Source organism: Heptranchias perlo, chromosome 23 (assembly GCF_035084215.1).
Source record: "Heptranchias perlo isolate sHepPer1 chromosome 23, sHepPer1.hap1, whole genome shotgun sequence".
In the NCBI taxonomy this organism is placed as follows: domain Eukaryota; kingdom Metazoa; phylum Chordata; class Chondrichthyes; order Hexanchiformes; family Hexanchidae; genus Heptranchias; species Heptranchias perlo.
Window position 1 is genome coordinate 20,779,258 of NC_090347.1, and position 18,983 is coordinate 20,798,240.

Consider the following 18,983-nt stretch of genomic DNA (forward strand, 5'->3'; position numbering starts at 1 on the left):
AACCTCAATATCAGGCATGGGAAAGGAAAAGACACGTTTGTGTGCACAGATGGAGGGGTGGTGATGGTGGAGAAGTTCATGCTCTGGATAATTCTGCTGTCCTGGTTGCAGGAGATTACCTGTAGGTGATGCAATCATGGGCGGCGGTGGGGAAAACCATTGTGCACATTTTCTGCTTTGAGTCCTGGGTTGTCAGCTGATGCTCCCTGTTGAATTAGGAGACTCTTCATTGGCATGGTATAAGTCAATGAGAGGGCTAGTACATTAGATTGTTTCCATTCAGAGTTCAATTCTGTGGAGACCAATAAAATAATAGGATTTTTAAAAGTCCCAAAGCCGTGTATGCATCAGGTGCCTGATGCACGTTTCAGGAGAGCTGGGGAATTGATCACTTTCGGCATCACAGCACGGCAGAAATGAGACAGGGTTATCAATACACGGTACTCACGTTGCTTTGCGATCTCCTATAATAGTTTGCCTCAGTAGAAAGGGTTTCCACTCGCTGAATGGACAGGTCATGTGTGACAATATGCAAATGATCCTACAAGTCAATGTGAGATTTGCTGGAAATTGTCATCATGTATTCAGTCTTTGGAATTTAGCCCTCCCTTGGGTCTCCAAGGAAGAAAATCATGTCAATGGGTGGCTTATGGGTGATAACATGCCTGCCCTTTCCACCCATGCTGCAGCAACTGTGTAGGTGGTGCAGCTACTGAGCTGGTGCTGGGCCTGTGTCCTCAACCTCGCCATGTCACACAGCAAGAACAAAGCAGCTCCCCATCAGCTCTGTGGCTTGCTTCTCATATGAGTGAGTTCTTTAATGTCAAGGATGCCTCTTTCAATACCCTGGCACTTGCAGGCATTATGCACACATGTCTCCTGCACCAAGATTGAGTGTATGAGGTGAAAGGTGGTAGCTGAGAGTGGCATTAGACAGCTGAAGTAAGATGTGGTGGCATCATCCTGTTAAAAGTGGAGACAGGAGTTTTAAGATTATACAGGCATGTAAGTGCCGTTAGGGGAGATAGCTACACATACTGCAAGATCCCTAGCTGGTGTTCCTGTAGGTTAGTTGTAACATCTTAGTTTTAATGGGTTAAGAGTGTACTGGTGCCTAAGGAAAAAAGGGGAGAGTGGCTTGTGTTACCTTGACTGCCCTGGTCAGATCACTGAATTTCTTATAGTACTGGTCTGCAGTTCAGCAGGTGAGAGAATTAATACTATGTCAGTGCCATCTCCACAACCATAGCCCAACAGACATCTTTTGGAGATTTCCTCAAGATGGACCCAGCAGTTTGTGTCTTCTCTGTTCTGTCACAGAGGAAGGTTGGAGGTCAGTCTCTGGTTAGACTGCCAATGTCCCATTGTGAGTTGTCTTGTACCAGATCCTTCAGTGGAAAACACCGTTGAAAAAGTGGGACAAAATGAGAAGAGCCATCCAGCACAGTTACGTGCCAGTGAACTCTACTCACCTGCTGCACCCCCAGCCTGCTGTTGCAACCACATCTGTGTTTTTCTTAAGGTCACACTCTAAATTCCAAAACACCCTGAGCACATCCCTCCCATTTTACACAGGATTTATTCTCCAACACTTCCACTGGATATGGAAATGAACGGACAAATTAAATGGAGGCAGGTGCAACTCCCGACACAACTCACTACATGGAACTTTGGGCCCAAATGTTTTGTGCATTGGAAATATGTGGATGGGGGCATTGATGAATGACAAGTTTTGTCAAATTGATGTAAACCAAATTAGCTTCTGTGTGCTATTCCAGATATCCTAACAGAACAAAACAAGTCATATCGGGGTTATGCTGTAATGAAACAGAACAGACCTTTTACTCCAGGAGTATGGAGAGCTCAGAACATGTCCAGAGTGAAGTCACCTCTATTAAAGCTTTCCCAATAAGATACATAACCTTCAAATACTTCATCCAGTTTCAGGAATACAAATTTCTTAATAAATAACCCACAATTTGCTCATGGTTGGACAATCTGTTCAGGCAGTTTTTAAAAATCATCTTCAGCATTCTCGACACTAGAACATCCCAGAAGGGAAGGCATTGGAAGAAGCACTTAAGAATCTAACCACCACATTTAGTTTGATCTCTATCTAGTGACACAGAAAACTTGACTGCCAACATTTTAAAAGATTGGAGTGTTATTTCAAATATAATTAACTTGCCTGTGGAGCACCACAAGCAGTGTTTGCCTCTGATAGTTCAGTCATGTGCATTATGCCTCAGTGTTCTTTGCAGTTTGGAAAACTAGCCCGAACAATAATCACAGAATACTGCATCAGTGACAGTATGAGCTAATGTATGAAAGTGGGTACAAAAGTCTTGGATCCTTCTAATGGAATCATTAAAAAATTAGAGCAGAGGGATACCATTTAGCCCATCATGTTTGTGTTACTGCTAGCTCTTCAAACAAGATACTATTCAAATACTATTTCATTGCATCCGTTCACATGCTTAATCAATTCCATTTAAGGATGATATCGGCCTGGATATTAACCTCCAACAATGGGCAGCAGGAGGGTGGTAAACCCTAAAAAAAATGCAAAACACGGCCTCAAGCAGATGCGTTTTTAAGGCGGCAGATAGAGAGGCATGAGTGTGCAATTGGAAGCCTGATTTAAATTTATGTGCTGCCGTGCAGGTTTCCCCAAGGCTCGGGAAACCTGGCCGCGAAAGGGAGGCGGGAGCTGCTGGTTCCAGAAGGTATGTGCCTTTTCGAGCAATCCTTACGGACCAGGAGTGCTCCTCCCTGCTCTTCAAAGAAGCCTTCAGTCTTCCTTCCACCAATCGTGGACTCTCCAGCCCCTGCTGCCATCACCGACCCCCCAATCTGCAGCCTATCCCCCCGCCCCCAACCTCACCTAATCACGGCCAACTCTTTTCTCTCCCCCACAGCTCCGATCGACAGCCTGTCCCCCTCCCATTTGCTGTGGAATCCTGCTGCTGCTTTTCCCACCTGGCAACTGGCCAGCTGCTGGGTGGGGGGGCGGGAAACTGAATTAAAAAATGATAATGTGGTCCTGCTGTTAAATGCGGTGGGACCTCCGCATCGCCTGCCTCGCTGGGTTCTTCTGCTTAAGGCCTTCCCCATTCCCTCCCCATAAATACTGGGGCCATAGTGTCTCACATAATAGTTATTTGTGGTAAAGCATCAAGTATTCTGATAACTTGCTGTGAATTCCCACCCCCCAACTATCATTCTTCAAGTGATAATTATCACATTACCTATTTGCCAACCAATGGAAACTATTCATCATGTCATGATTTTCAAGAATTTTGAAAGCCTCAATTAGATCCCCTTTAATCTTCTCTGTTCCAGTAAGAACCAATTTTTTATGCCTTTAACTTATAACCTTCTATTCTACACAGCATTCCAGTGAATCTTCCCGATGGATCTGATATCCTTCTTGTAACAGGGAGTGTTTTGTATACCAACTATGACCTAACTGATGTCGTGTACATCATTGGACTTCAAAAAATATAAACCCACAATACCATTTGCCTTTATGGCCTTTTCAAACAGCACTCTCACCTTTAAAGATCTTAGTATTTGTACCCTAAATAGTTCAGATCCTCCATTTTAAGAACCTTGCCATTATTCTACTCAAAGGTATACTACTTCGTACCTGTTTCAATTTACAACAGAAACAGGCCATTCGACCCAACTTGTCTATGCCAGCACTTGTGCTCCACACAAGCCTCCTCCATCCCCCCCTATCAGCGTACCCTTCTGTTCCTCTCATGTGCTTATCTAGCTTCCCCTTAAATGCATCTATGCTATTTGCTTAAACTACTCCTTATGGTTGTGCATTCATAGGAACAGTAGTAGGCCATTCAGCCCCTCGTGCCTGCTCCACCATTTGATAAGATCATGGCTGATCTGTGATCTAACTCCATATACCTGCCTTTGGCCCATATCCCTTAATACCTTTGGTTGCCAAAAAGCTATCTATCTCACATTTAAATAAAGCAATTGAGCTAGTATCAATTGCAGTTTGCGGAAGAGTGTTCCAAACTTCTACCACCCTTTGTGTGTAGAAATGTTTTCTAATCTCACTCCTGAAAGGTCTGGCTCTAATTTTTAGACTGTGCCCCCTACTCCTAGAATCCCCAACTAGTGGAAATAGTTTCTCTCTATCCACCCTATCCGTTCCCCTTAATATCCAAATTCTTACTACTCAAAGAAGTTTCTCCTGAATTCCCTATTGGATTTATTAGTAACTATCTTATATTGATGACCTCTAGTTCTGGACTCCCCACAAGTGGAAATATTTTCTCTAAGTCTACCCTATTATCTTAAAGACCTTGATCTGGTGAACCCTCAGCCTTCTCTTTTCTAGAGAAAAGAGCCCCAGCCTGTAGTCTTTCCTGATAAGTATATTCTCAGTTCTGGTATCATCCTCTCTGCATTAAACATTAGTAGAGTGGACAGATAGCTGGCTAATCAGCCTGCTATCAGTTTACCATCCCACCTAATTTGGCATCAGCAGACTTCAATTATTCCCCTTGTAGCAATGGTCAAATCATTTATATAAATTGAAAACTAAAAAAGTACAAATCATGAGGCACATCACTACCCAAGTCCTCCTAATCTGAAAAAACATCCAATTTACTTCCATTCTTTGCTTTTTGTCCCTTGCCATCTGCCCAGTGGCCACATTCCCTCGAATACCATTTGTCTTAATTTGTTAATAGCCTGTTATGAGACACCTTAACAAAAGCTTTCTAAAAATCCACATAAATGCAATGGATGCTGTATATATTTTTTTTAATTTACTGTGGTTTCCTTAAAAAACTGAACTATTATTTGCCTATGGTAAGTTCATGCCTTTCTAAATGTTTACTAATTTCATCCCAAATTACACTCTAGCTACTCTCCCTTGACAATTCAAGTTTTTGCACTCGTCTCAGGGTCAGCATCAATGGTGTTTTTTTTTATTTATAGTCTTTTTTTTAAGGCTGTCAACTTTTGCTAGATTTATAGTTTGATATACACAATTAGATTTGAAATTAATCCACTTAACTTAAGTGGAAAAAGTGATCAGGAGGAGTGTGCTCTGAATAAATCTAACTACCCAAGTGTCTTCAAACTTCAAAACTGATAACATTACCCACAGCCCTCATCAATAAAATCAGACAAATGTCCTTCTTGTGAAATCACCATGGGAGTGGAGACGAGGCAATCAAAATTTGGAGCAAAAAAACATGCAACCAGGCTAACAAGCTAATTAGCAACTAGAGAATTTTTTGTTTGAATAATCACTTAATATCACTCATTATTCAGTTGGTCATTTTTCAGCCCTGCAATCGGTCTTTCAACCATTAATCACAAGGATTTTACCATTGCATGGGTAATAAATGTATTTATTTCCCCCCCGCTGCTGAAGGCAGTTATGCTGGGATCCAACTCCAACTTGGCCTATCCTCCTCCACTGTAACCTTACCTTTGCAGCACTTTCATCCATCCTCTTAAAATTCTTGTCATGTACTGCCCTCCCAAACATCATATTAATTTCTTTAAGGTTTAGTCCCTTAGCCTCTGCTAAACGCAAGACTGAAGCCATCATTTTCAGCCGACACCTTAAACTCCACTTCCTTGCTACTGACTTCATCTGTCTCCTCAGCCACTTGTTTCAGCTAATCTAAACCATGTGAAACCTTCGCAGCTTGATTAACCTAGAGCTGAGCTTCAAATGCCACATCCTATCCATCATCAAGCTCACTTTTTAAAAAAAAAATTCATTCATGGGATGTGGGCATCACTGGCTGGGCCAGCATTTATTGCCCATCCCTAATTGGTGGTGGTGAGCCGCCTTCTTGAACCGCTGCAGTCCGTGTGGTGAAGGTTCTCCCACAGTGCTGTTGTTAGGTAGGGAGTTCCAGGATTTTGACCCAGCGACGATGAAGGAACAGCGATATATTTCCAAGTCGGGATGGTGTGTGACTTGGAGGGAGACGTACAGGTAGTGGTGTTCCCATGTGCCTGCTGCTCTTGTCCTTCTAGGTGGTTGAGGTCACTGGTTTGGGAGGTGCTGTCGAAGAAGCCTTGGCGAGTTGCTGCAGTGCATCCTGTCGATGGTCCACACTGCAGCTACAGTGCGCCGGTGGTGAAGTGAGTGAATGGTTAGGGTGGTGGATGAGGTGCCAATCAAGTGGCCTGCTTTGTCTTGGATGGTGTTGAGCTTCTCGAGTGTTGTTGGAGCTGCACTCATCCAGGTAAGTGGAGAGTATTTCATCACACTCCTGACTTGTACCTTGTAGATGGTGGAAAGGCTTTGGGGAGTCAGGTGATGAGTCACTTGCTGCAGAATACCCAGCCTCTGACCTGCTCTTGTAGCCACAGTATTTATATGGCTGGTCCAGTTAAGTTTCTGGTCAATGGTGACCCCCAGGGTGTTGATGGCGGGGGATTTGGCGATGGTAATGCCGTTGAATGTCAAGGGGTGGTGGTTAGACTCTCTCTTGTTGGAGATGGTCATTGCCTGGCACGATTCATCAGCTGAGGGAGGGCGGTAGATGGTAATCAGCAGGAAGTTTCCTTACCGATGTTTGACCTGATGCCATGAGATTTCATGGGGTCCAGAGTCAATGTTGAGGACTCCCAGGGCCACTCCCTCCTGACTGTACATCACTGTACTGTTACCTCTGGTCAGTCTGTCCTGTTGGTGGGACAGGACATATCCAGGGATGGTGATGGAAGAGTCTGGGACATTGGCTGAAAAGTATGATTCTGTGAGTATGGCTATGACAAGTCTGTGGGACAGCTCTCCCAATTTTGGCACAAGTCCCCAGATGTTAGTGAGGACGACTTTGCAGGGTCGACTGAGCTTGGAAACCGTTGTCGTGTCCGGTGCCTAGTGGTCCATCCGGTTTTATTCTTATGACTTTTAAGCGAGATTTTGCAGCTGAGTGGCTTGCTAGGCCATTTCAGAGGGCAATTAAGAATCAACCACATAGCTGTGGGTCTGGAGTCACATATAGGCCAGACCGGGTAAGGACGGCAGGTTTCCTTCCCTAAAGGGCATTAGTGAACCAGATTGGTTTTTACGACAATCCCGTAGTTTCATGGCCACCATTACTGATACTAGTATTTTAATTCCAGATTTTATTTAATTAATTGAATTTAAATTCCCCAGCTGCCGTAGCTGGATTTGAACTCATGACTCTGGATCACTAGTCCAGTAACATAACCACTATGCGACCAAAACCATGACTTCCACCTCCACAATATTGCCTCAAACCCTTATCCACACTTCCTAGCTCCGGACACTGGTCTTCCTTGCCTCCTCCCAGTTTCATAAACTCAAACTTGTTCAAAATTTAGCCAACTGCATCCTGTCTCAAGTACACCCTCAATCATGCTGGTCCAATACAATGAATTTAAATCTTCAAATCCCTTCATGGCTTTGCCCCTCACTATCTCTGCAACCTCCTCCAGTACCCTTCAATTATGTCCTTATGCATATCTCCCCCTCCCTTTGCCCAACTAGTGGCAGGAGAGCCTTCAACCCTACTGACACTCCCTCACTCCACTTTTAATCCTTCCTCAAAAAAGGTATCTTTTCGACTAAGCTTTCAGTTACCTTTTCCTGAAGACTCAGCCTTATCTTTCCCCACTACCAGAAAGCACTGTGGGATGTTTTTATGTTAATAGTCCCATATTGCTGAAAGCTTTCATGGATTGCAGTACTTGCCTCTTTATCCAGCTATTTGACAAATTTGTACCCGACACTCTGCATAGGTGAGCTGCAAATAGGAACCTCTTTCTCCCCCCAAGGCATGGCCCATTTAATGGGTTCCGAACGTAAAAGGAGACCTAGTGAATAGTACATGACATGATTTGTAAGCCAAGAGCATTTATTAAAGTCCAGACATTTGTTTTGAATACCTCTCGCAGAATTAAAACGTCATTAGAATAACTTTACAAAATATATTTTTTTCTGTCACAGGGTCAGGCTTTTGTTCCAACGAAAAAAGATGTGCCCACCCCTGCATTCATACGGAAGGAGCACTTCTAATTCACTAAAAGATACTGCACAAGTACAGAAAGTAATCATAAAGGCTAATGGAATATTGGTCTTTATCTCAAGGGGTTTGGAATACGAAAGTAAGGAAGTTATGCTTCAGTTATACAGAGCCTTGGTCAGACTGCATCTGGAATACTGCGTTCAGTTTTGGACATCACAGCTCAGGAAAGATATATTGGCCTTTGAGGAAGTACAGTGCCAAGTTACTAGAATGAAATCTGCGCTTAGAGTTAAAGCATGAGGACAAGTTGCATAAACTTGGTTTGTATCCCTTGAGTTCAAAAGGTTGAGGGGTGATTTAAAATGATAAAAAGGGATTCGATAGGGTAGCGACAGAAGTTTGTAGGATGTGGATTGACCAAGGCATAGTGCTGTGTGTAGATTGATATCAGTTGATGTTTTGGTTGTTTATTTAAACTGACGACAGCAGAGCTTGGGTTGGGATATATAGTTCATGCAACCAGATGTCAGCACTGAACGCAAAAAAAGTGCATTTAACCAATGCTGGGAAGTCTGATACTCCATTAATGACTATATTAAAGTGATATGTATGACCAAACCTCAGGGTCCTGCTCATTCATGTGTAATTATTTCTTTAAATTCTTTGTAGGCAATATTTTATATATTATACAGGCAGTTACACAGCAACATTTAGCTAAACTTCTCTTCCCAAATCAAATAAATGTATAATTACATGCTAATGGAGTTAAGAATGTTTAATATTTCAGTATTGGTTTTGGGAAAACACTGGTCAAACTCCCAGTGCAGCTCTCCAAAGTTTACACTGCCACCTGGTGATGTCCAAAGTGAAGCCACTAAAACTGACAGCACTACTTAAAAACCAGAAAAAGTCAAGTCCCCACTCCTGCTGGAATAAAGCTCTCAAGTTTAGATTATCTACAGTTGATAAGTAGAACCATTGGCTGCAAATGTTTTGAAGTGTAAAAATGCTCAAGTTTTAGCATTTGGAGTAACTGGCATCAGTTTATTCTGCTTGCTGTAAATTCATTGTACATAAGTCACTTACTATTTTATAATTGACACTTTAGGAACTTTACAAAATCATTGCACAAGTTGCAACTGCAGGTTTAAAAACCCTGCACAGGCCTGTGACTTTCAAACTAGATTTTGCAGGTGGTTTCTTCATTAAGATGGAAAGTGAAGTAGTCCAATCCAAAACTAGGGTCCTAAATCTAAACAAAGGAAACTACGAAGGAATGAGGAGTGAGTTGGCTATGATAGATTGGGAAGCTTCGTTAAAAAAGGCATGACAGTGGATAGGCAATGGCTAACATTTAAAGGAACAAATGCATGAATTGCAACAATTATACATTCCTTTCTGGTGCAAAAACACAAAAGGAAAAGCAGCCCAACCATGGCTAACAAAAGAAATGAAGGATAGCATTAGATCCAAAGTGGAGTCATATAAAGTTGCCAGAAAAAGTAGCAAGCCTGAGGATTGGGAGCAGTTTAGAATTCAGCAAAAAAAGGACCAAGAGATTGATTAAGAGGGAAAAAAGAGTATGAGAGTAAACTTACAAGGAACATAAAAGTAGACTGTAAAAGCTTCTACAAGTATGTAAAAAGAGAAAGATTTGTGAAGATAAATGTAGGTCTGTCAGAAACGGGAGAATTTATAATGGGCAACAGGGAAAGGGCAGAGCAATTAAACAAATACTTTGGTTCTGTCTTCACGGAAGAGGACACAAATAACTTCCCAGAAATGCTAGGGAACCAAGGGACGAGAGAGAAGGAGGAATTAAAGGAAATTAGTATTAGTAAAAAAAGTGCTGGAGAAATTAATTGGACTGAAAGCAGATAAATCCCCAGGGCCTGATATTCTGCATCCCAGAGTACTAAGAGGCAGCTATGGAAATAGTGGATGCATTAGTTGCCATCTTCCAAAATTCTATAGATTTTGGAACAGTTCCTGCAGATTGGAGGGTGGCAAATGTAACCCCACTATTTAAAAAGAGGGGGAGAGAAAACAGGGAACTACAAACTGGTTAGTCTAGCATTTTCCCCACTACTGATGTTAGTGTCTATTATAAAGGATGTGATAACAGGACACTTAGAAAATATCAATGGGATTAGACAAAGTCATCATGGATTTATGAAAGGGAAATCATGTTTGACAAACCTACTGGAGTTTTTTTTTGAGGATGTAACTGGTAGAATAGATAAGGGAGAACCAGTGGATGTGGTGTATTTGGATTTTCAGAAGGCCTTTGATAAAGTTTGCCATAAGAGGTTAGTGTGCAAAATTAAAGCACATAGGATTGGGGGTAATATACTAGCATGGATTGAAAATTGGTTAACAGACAGTAGGAATAAATGGGTCTTTTTTGGGGTGGCAGGCAGTGACAAGTGGGATACCACAGGGATCAGTGCTTGGGCCCCAGCTATTCACAATATACATCAATGATGAGGAAACCAAATGTAATATTTCCAAGTTTGCTGACGACACAAAACTAGGTGGGATCGTGAGTTGTGAGGAGGATGCAAAGAGGCTTCAAGGCGATTTAGACAAGTTGAATGAGTGGGCAAATACATGGCAGATGCAGTATTATGTGGATAAATGCGAAGTTATCCACTTTGGAAGGAAAAACAGAGCATTATTTAAATGGTGATAGATTGGGGAATGTTGATGTACAAAAGGGACCTGGGTGTCCTTATACACCAGTCACAAAGCAAATATGCAGGTGCAGCAAGCAGTTAGGAAGGCAAATGGTACGCTGGCTTTCATTGCAAGAAGATTTGATGTGGAGATGCCGGTGATGGACTGGGGTTGACAAATGTAAACAATCTTACAACACCAAGTTATAGTCCAACTATTTTATTTGAAAATCACAAGCTTTCGGAGGCTTCCTCCTTCGTCAGGTGAATGACGAAGGAGGAAGCCTCCGAAAGCTTGTGATTTTCAAATAAAATTGTTGGACTATAACTTGGTGTTGTAAGATTGTTTACAAGAAGATTTGAGTATAGGAGCAAGGATGTCTTACTGCAGTTATACAGAGCCTTGGTGAGACCACATCTGGAGTATTGTGTGCAGTTTTGGTCTCCTTACCCAAGAAAGGATATACTTGCCATAGATGGAGTGCAGTGAAGGTTCACCAGACTGATTCCTGGGAGGGCAGGACTGTTGTATGAGGGGAGATTGGGTCCACTTGGCCTGTTTAGGAGAGGGGATCTCATTGAAACAAAATTCTGACAGGGCTAAACAGACTGGATGCAGGGAGGATGTTTTCCCTGGCTTGGAGGGTGGGGGGGGGGGTCCAGATGGAGGGGTCACAGTCTCAGGATACAGGGTAGGACATTTAGGACTGAGATGAGGAGAAATTTCTTCACTCAGAGGGTGGTGAACCTGTGGAATTCTCTACCACAGAAGGCTGTGGAAGCCAAGTCACTGAATATATTTAAGAAGGAGCTAGATAGATTTCTAGACACAAAAGGCATCATGGGGTATGGGGAGAGAGCAGGAATACGGTATTGAGATAGAGGATCAGCCATGATCATATTGAATGGTGGAGCAGGCTCGAAGGGCCGAATGGCCTACTCCAATTTCCTATGTTTCTTTTTGTTTGAATATTTTAGTTAAACAAAGGCTGGTGACATTGGAGGCAACTGTCTTTACATGGTAGGAATCTGTACCACCCAAGACAAATATTAGTCAAACCCAGAGGGCTACAGAAAATGTAATTTTTCCTATTTAAATCAAAGATGTCAAAAAAAGAGTGGTTATAATTTATGTTTAATAGAAGAGCCAATACTCAAGATAGGGAGATGGCTACAGATAAGTTGCAGTCTTAAAACCCTGTTGGCCATTTTCTCCCCAGAAGACTTGCTGCAGTATGGTTCTGTCAGCATTGAGCACCCTCTGGTACTTAGAGTGACAGCATTAGCTCAAGTGTCACCATTCAGCCTCCTCTCACTTGATCGGCAAGCACACTTCCAGGGAAGGGGAGGGAGGGAATTTCCACCCTTCCTAAATCAGTGGCAATTGTTCCCTGTACAGAACTGACTTTTCAGCCAGGATGGCAGAAGAAATCTTGCATTAAGACAAAAGCAAGACTGATTTTGGTTCAGACACATGTATGGATTATGTAATACAGTGGCTAATAAAGTGAAACTATATTGGTGAGCTATTCTGAATTCAGATTTTTAATGAACCAACTTTTACAGGTCATGCCATTAATACTCTTGGTAGAATAGGGACTCGTGGAATGGGCCCTATGGTCCAGAGTTTGTCCTGCTGTAGAAGTCAGAGGCTGGGTTTTTCCACTTCAGCACTCCTGCCACATGCTAGGAACACTGGGAAATTCCAAACCCCCAGCCACATTTTGCTATAAAATGTCCCAGGAACAACAAAGCAGCAAATCCTCGCCAGAATATCCACGGGTCTGTGTATTTTACTCATTTAGGGTAACATTAAAATCAGTTTAATGGCCTGAATTGAATTCCCAATTATGAGCCCCTATTTACCAATAAACTAGTTCATGAAGCAAGGAAACCTCCATCCACAGGCAGTGTCACTCCATTTATCATCGCACTTTTGTCACTGAGGAGGAAGATTATCGCATTCACCACATCTTCTACCTCTGGAGAAAAAAAAATAATTATGTACCCACTAATTGAACAATTGTAGTTAGTATCTAAAAATCAATCTAATCAGCAGTGTGGTGTAGAGTGATAAAAATACAAAACTGAACAGGCAGGAGGAGCAGGAGCTGGGCAGAGATCTGGCACATGTTCAGGAAGGAAAAAAAATGTAACCTATGCAATTGTACATTAGAGTGGCTGAACACAAAGGTACCCACCCCCATTCTTCAGGAAGAAAAAGTAAGCCATTTCATTTCAAAGCCTACAAGCTGTAGTATGTTTAGGCACTAGATGGAATGCTGAAACTTTAAAAATAGGTTTCAAACCTATTAAAAAAGGATGGGATAATTGTACCATAATAGGTCATAATACACAAAACAAACTTCATTCAGTACTTGGGTAGTCCTCAGTTTTACACACTACTCAAACTGCTCTGGATCAGGTCTAGTAGTAAGGTGAAGGGATCCCTACAAAAGCAATATTCCTCTTACAATTGAAGGACTGAATGGCAGCAGGACATTATTTTTATTTTGGTGCAGATAGGTTGGGCATTGTTACAAATGCTTTTAGGGAGGGGCAACTTAAAATGTCACCTGTTTTCTGTAATGTTTATTGGCAATGAAATCTGTTTAATTAGCATTATGCTCATTTGTAGGTTGCTTGCACTTCAACAAATTCCAACTTCAATCCTTTGTACTAGATACACAAATCAGTGCTGTGTTTTTAAAAAATATATAAATACTGCCCTGCTGGTCTTTGTATTGCATGAAGAACTAAGGAGGGCCAGGTGGCAACATGAGAATCACCAATAAATACCTAAAGACATTTTAAAAAAAACCTCGATGTTATGCTCCAAGATAATTATGGATAAGACAGATTCAAGTCAGTGAATGCAGCCAATTAAAAAAAAGTGGGCTTTGCCAACATTGGGCGAAGCCACAAACTCATCTGTACTTATCACTACTCACCTGCAAATTTGCCCAATGGGATGCGTGACAACATTCTTTCAGACTTTGCTGGGTCACTCCACCCAATCCGACCCATTGCAGTCATCACTACTGTGGGGTTCACTGAATTCACTCTGATCTGTGCCAAAGCAAAACAAAAAAATCCAATTTACTTTGATGTTGCTCTTATAATTTATAAGCTGCTTCAAAAGACAAAAAGCTTCTGGATCTTCAATCTTAGAATTCCAGAAAACCATTTGCACTGAAAGTCAGTGAAATTACAGGAGCTGGACTGAGCAAAGCAAGTGTAAAGCCACATCTGCAAGATTCAGTAACATTATTCTATGCAGTCTCTTCATTGATCAATTCAGCCATTGTATAAAAAAAATGGAATGTTATTGTAACAATCTGAATAATGTTACACAATTATTAATGCTTTGCACCTTAATATATATTTTAAAAAATCACATTTCTAAAACAAAATCAAGAACTGCGTTCCCTAATTCTAGGAAATGCTGTTGAGTACCCTCTAGTGGAGAAATGAAAGACTGAATTACAAATCCAAAAGCAGATGTTATATTTGAATAGCATCAGCTTAAAGCATCAAGTAGTGTTGGGAGTACCAACAGAAGTAGTGGAATACCAGGTGACTCATTGCTCAGTTCCCAATCTTATGGTCACTGAAGTGCCCAGCATACCAAGCCCCACCTCCGACCGACATTTAGAATTTGCCCTACCCTAATTAAATAGCAAGTAGTATTAAGTTTCAAGTTAAAACTCCAAAAATTGAGATTTCATTTAATTGTATAATTACTCTAGAATATCAGACTAACTTGACAATCTACAATATGCATCCTTGGCCAGTTGAATTGTGTAGCTGCCATTTCCATGGTCAGAGGCACATGAACCATTGTGTTTGGTTAAGCATTTGATCAGCCTATATTCATCCTTATACCAGTCAATCTTAAGCCAGAAGATTTTGTTTTAAAAAGAGGGATCAACACACAGGCAAACACATGTTTTCTAGTCATCTCCTTCAATCAGGAAGAACAAACACTAGTTTCCTGCAATTCTCCCAATTTCAAGATAGAATCTGGAAATCCAGCCTTCTACTTCCTTAAAAACAAAGAACAGCACCACTGGGGAAGGTAGTTAGCATTTTTGTTGTGGATGCATTTTTAAAGTGTTTAATAAAAATACATCTTTTGCTGTTTTATAGAATTCTTAAGTGGCACTTTTGGGAAGAAAAGTTTTTTTTAAATTAAGTAATTTGTTAAATATGAAAATCTGTTGTCATACAATGCCCTGTTCATACTTTCCATGCATTGCAGTACATTACCCCTGTAGACATTTTAATACCCAGAGGTATTACATGCTGATTCCACATTGTAGTGAACCTGCTGTAATAGAATGCTACTCATTGACAAATTATTAGGCATCCTGTGTCTTAGAATGCAGTGGACTGGAACTCATTTTCAGGACAGTGAAAATTCTGTTTGATACATATTAGAAAGCAGTGCCAAGTATTCAAAGTTTCTCTCTCCTGTTGATTAAACTGACCATTAAACAACTAACGGGAGGAGGAGGCTCTGCAAACATCCACATTCTCAATGATGGCGGAGTCCAGCACGTGAGTGCAAAAGACAAGGCTGAAGCGTTTGCAACCATCTTCAGCCAGAAGTGCCGAGTGGATAATCCATCTCAGCCTCCTCCCGATATCCCCACCATCACGGAAGCCAGTCTTCGGCCAATTCGATTCACTCCACGTGATATCAAGAAACGGCTGAGTGCACTGGATACAGCAAAGGCTATGGGCCCCGACAACATCCCAGCTGTAGTGCTGAAGACTTGTGCTCCAGAACTAGCTGCACCTCTAGCCAAGCTGTTCCAGTACAGTTACAACACTGGCATCCACCGACAATGTGGAAAATTGCCCAGGTATGTCCTGTCCACAAAAAGCAGGACAAATCCAATCCGGCCAATTACCGCCCCATCAGTCTACTCTCAATCATCAGCAAAGTGATGGAAGGTGTCGTCGACAGTGCTATCAAGCGGCACTTGCTCACCAATAACCTGCTCACCGATGCTCAGTTTGGGTTCCGCCAGGACCACTCGGCTCCAGACCTCATTACAGCCTTGGTCCAAACATGGACAAAAGAGCTGAATTCCAGAGGTGAGGTGAGAGTGACTGCCCTTGACATCAAGGCAGCATTTGACCGAGTGTGGCACCAAGGAGCCCTAGTAAAATTGAAGTCAATGGGAATCAGGGGGAAAACTCTCCAGTGGCTGGAGTCATACCTGGCACAAAGGAAGATGGTAGTGGTTGTTGGAGGCCAGTCATCTCAGCCCCAGGGCATTGCTGCAGGAGTTCCTCAGGGCAGTGTCCTTGGCCCAACCATCTTCAGCTGCTTCATCAATGACCTTCCCTCCATCATAAGGTCAGAAATGGGGATGTTCGCTGATGACTGCACAGTGTTCAGTTCCATTCGCAACCCCTCAGATAATGAAGCAGTCCGAGCCTGCATGCAGCAAGACCTGGACAACATCCAGGCTTGGGCTCATAAGTGGCAAGTAACATTCGCGCCAGATAAGTGCCAGGCAATGACCATCTCCAACAAGAGAGAGTCTAACCACCTCCCCTTGACATTCAATGGCATTACCATCGCCGAATCCCCCACCATCAACATCCTGGGGGTCACCATTGACCAGAAACTTAACTGGACCAGCCATATAAATACTGTGGCTACGAGAGCAGGTCAGAGGCTGGGTATTCTGCGGCGAGTGACTCACCTCCTGACTCCCCAAAGCCTTTCCACTATCTACAAGGCACAAGTCAGGAGTGTGATGGAATACTCTCCACTTGCCTGGATGAGTGCAGCTCCAACAACACTCAAGAAGCTCGACACCATCCAAGATAAAGCAGCCCGCTTGATTGGCACCCCATCCACCACCCTGAACATTCACTCCCTTCACCACCGGCGCACTGTGGCTGCAGTGTGCACCATCCACAGGATGCACTGCAGCAACTCGCCAAGGCTTCTTCGACAGCACCTCCCAAACCCGCGACCTCTACCACCTAGAAGGACAAGGGCAGCAGGCGCATGGGAACAACACCACCTGCACGTTCCCCTCCAAGTCACACACCATCCCGACTTGGAAATATATCGCCGTTCCTTCATTGTCGCTGGGTCAAAATCCTGGAACTCCCTTCCTAACAGCATTGTGGGAGAACCGTCACCACACGGACTGCAGCGGTTCAAGAAGGCGGCTCACCACCACCTTCTCGAGGGCAATTAGGGATGGGCAATAAATGCCGGCCTTGCCAGCGACGCCCACATCCCGTGAACGAATAAAAAAAAAATTATATTCTGTGGCAGTTTAACAAGTGGAGAGAGAAAAAAAACAGTAGCTGGAAGAAAAAAAATGTACAGCTGCTGTAAATCAGTCTGCCTTTACATACCTTGTGTTCCTATATCTCGATAAAGTCCTACAAATGCTCCTTGAATACCAGCTGAGACAGGAGGAGGCCAAGTGGATTTGCAGTAAGCAAGTTATTCCAGCAAAGTCAGAGGAGCCAAACTTGTCTGCTGCCCACATTTACTGACAAAGATAGCTTATTCCCTCATCTTCTATCATATTTTCCCCCCAATACTATTGAATGCATTGGAAAGCTGAAGTTCATACTCAAGGTCACATGTGAAACAAACATCTGAATGCTCCACTATAGCAAGATACACTCCAAACCAAGCTGACCAATATAAAAGGGTCACACTGGAAGTCGATGCTGTTAAGCCAGTCTAGTTGGGTGGACATTAATATACCTTTAGGAGGAATAAGCTATTATAGAATCAAATGGTGTCAGCAGGCTGTTTGCATGTTTCAGTGCTTACCTTGTGTGGTCCCAGCTCCAGTGCCATCACTTTTGTCAGCATGTCCACAGCTCCTTTTGAGGCACCTTTAAAACAGCAGAGACAAGGTGCACTTAAAGGAGGCAATTTATTCTCCTGCTGGGTCTAATGGATAAAGGCACCACCCAGAAGGACCAACATTCGATTCTGCAAGTTAGATGATTGGGACAGCAATAGGGGTACCACAATTAACTGAAGAAACTTCAGGCAAGGTTCTGATGCCCAATTGCTATCTAGTGGGCTGTGTGAACAAGGTCAGGCTCAGAGATGCCAAGATGCCATTTGACCATGAAGGACAAGGTTCTACCAAAATCCCCATCCAGTTCACACAAGGAATGGCCACTTGGGTGAGATGCCTGAAAGCTGCCATTACCTGTTGAACTGCACTTCAGCAATCAAGAAATCAGCCAGGAATTAAAATATGGAAACTCGACTTCAGAACTGAAGAAACAGTTGCCAAATAGAACTAGGTGATCAGGTAGCAAAAGTACATGTAGTACTTTTATTACCAGATTTCTGCAAGTTGCTAAATATGCACAGTCTGACTGGTTTAATCTGACAGATCACACTTTCTCTTTAGCACTGACTTCTGCTGTGGCAAGGTGAGGGAAGAGGCAGAATAGATGCCAAGATTGCCACATCTGCCTCATGAAAATGAATTAAAATTCGTGCAGAGAGAATTTTAACCAAGCACAACACAAGTTTAATTAAAAATCACTAAATTTGGCTTGATTGTTTGAGATGTTTTCAATTAGGTAGTTATTGGGACAGCAGCTGCCAGTTCGTTAAACTTAGTCACATACACCATGATTAAATGATCTACCATTTCAAGTATCAGTTTGCCTCAGTTGCTAGCATCCTCACCTCAGTAAGGATGTTCTGCAATCAAGTCCCATTCCAAGACTTAAGCACAATATTGAGGCTGACAGTGCAACATGAAGGAAAGTGCTGCTACCCTTCAGATGAGAATAAATTTGGACTCTATCTGCTCATTCCAATAGACAAGGTCCCAAGTACTTCACATGTAATATTTCCAGGAGACAGAAGGCATTATATAAATGAAATTTCTTTCTCTTCTCCTCCCCCCAAAAAAAATGTTCACTCACAATTGATGGCAATTACTTGCCTTTATGTAGCACCTCACCACATCTCAGGATTTTCCAAAGCTCTTTGCAAACAGTTCATTATTTTATAATGCAGTCATTAACTACACAGGAAAACAGTAGCATCCCACAACTGGGATGAAGGTCCAGTTAGTTCATTGGTAGTGGTGGTTGAGGGAAGACTATTTGCCAAGACACTAGGAGAATTCTAGTCTTAAATCATTTTGTGTCTAGTGGATGTTGAAGATTATGTGCTAATGCTGAATAAGCTATTAAAAAAATTAAGATCAGATTTAGCCAACACTACAATCATATTTTCAGTTCAATATACTTGTGAATGACAGCAGCACTACATGGAAAGAAAAACTTGAAAAGT

The 18,983-nt window shown here is 42.4% G+C and overlaps 1 protein-coding gene across 4 annotated transcripts in view; it reads right to left on the minus strand.

The window, feature by feature from the left end:
* Positions 1-18,983, minus strand: part of dcxr (dicarbonyl/L-xylulose reductase) — a 45,445-nt gene that overhangs the window by 13,672 nt on the left and 12,790 nt on the right. For 2 of the 4 annotated variants that reach the window (XR_010966973.1, XM_068004151.1), the window contains exons 6-8: positions 17,487-17,551; positions 13,618-13,735; positions 12,533-12,648 (exon numbers count right to left, since the gene is read on the minus strand). Coding sequence is in view for 2 of the 4 variants with exons in the window: in XM_068004151.1 (XP_067860252.1) it covers positions 12,545-12,648; positions 13,618-13,735; positions 17,487-17,551 (287 nt within the window). In the remaining 2 variants the exon portion in view is untranslated. Of the gene's footprint in view, positions 1-12,193; positions 12,649-13,617; positions 13,736-17,486; positions 17,552-18,983 lie in introns of those variants that run through there. The other 2 variants (XM_068004150.1, XR_010966974.1) reach the window with 2 other exon arrangements.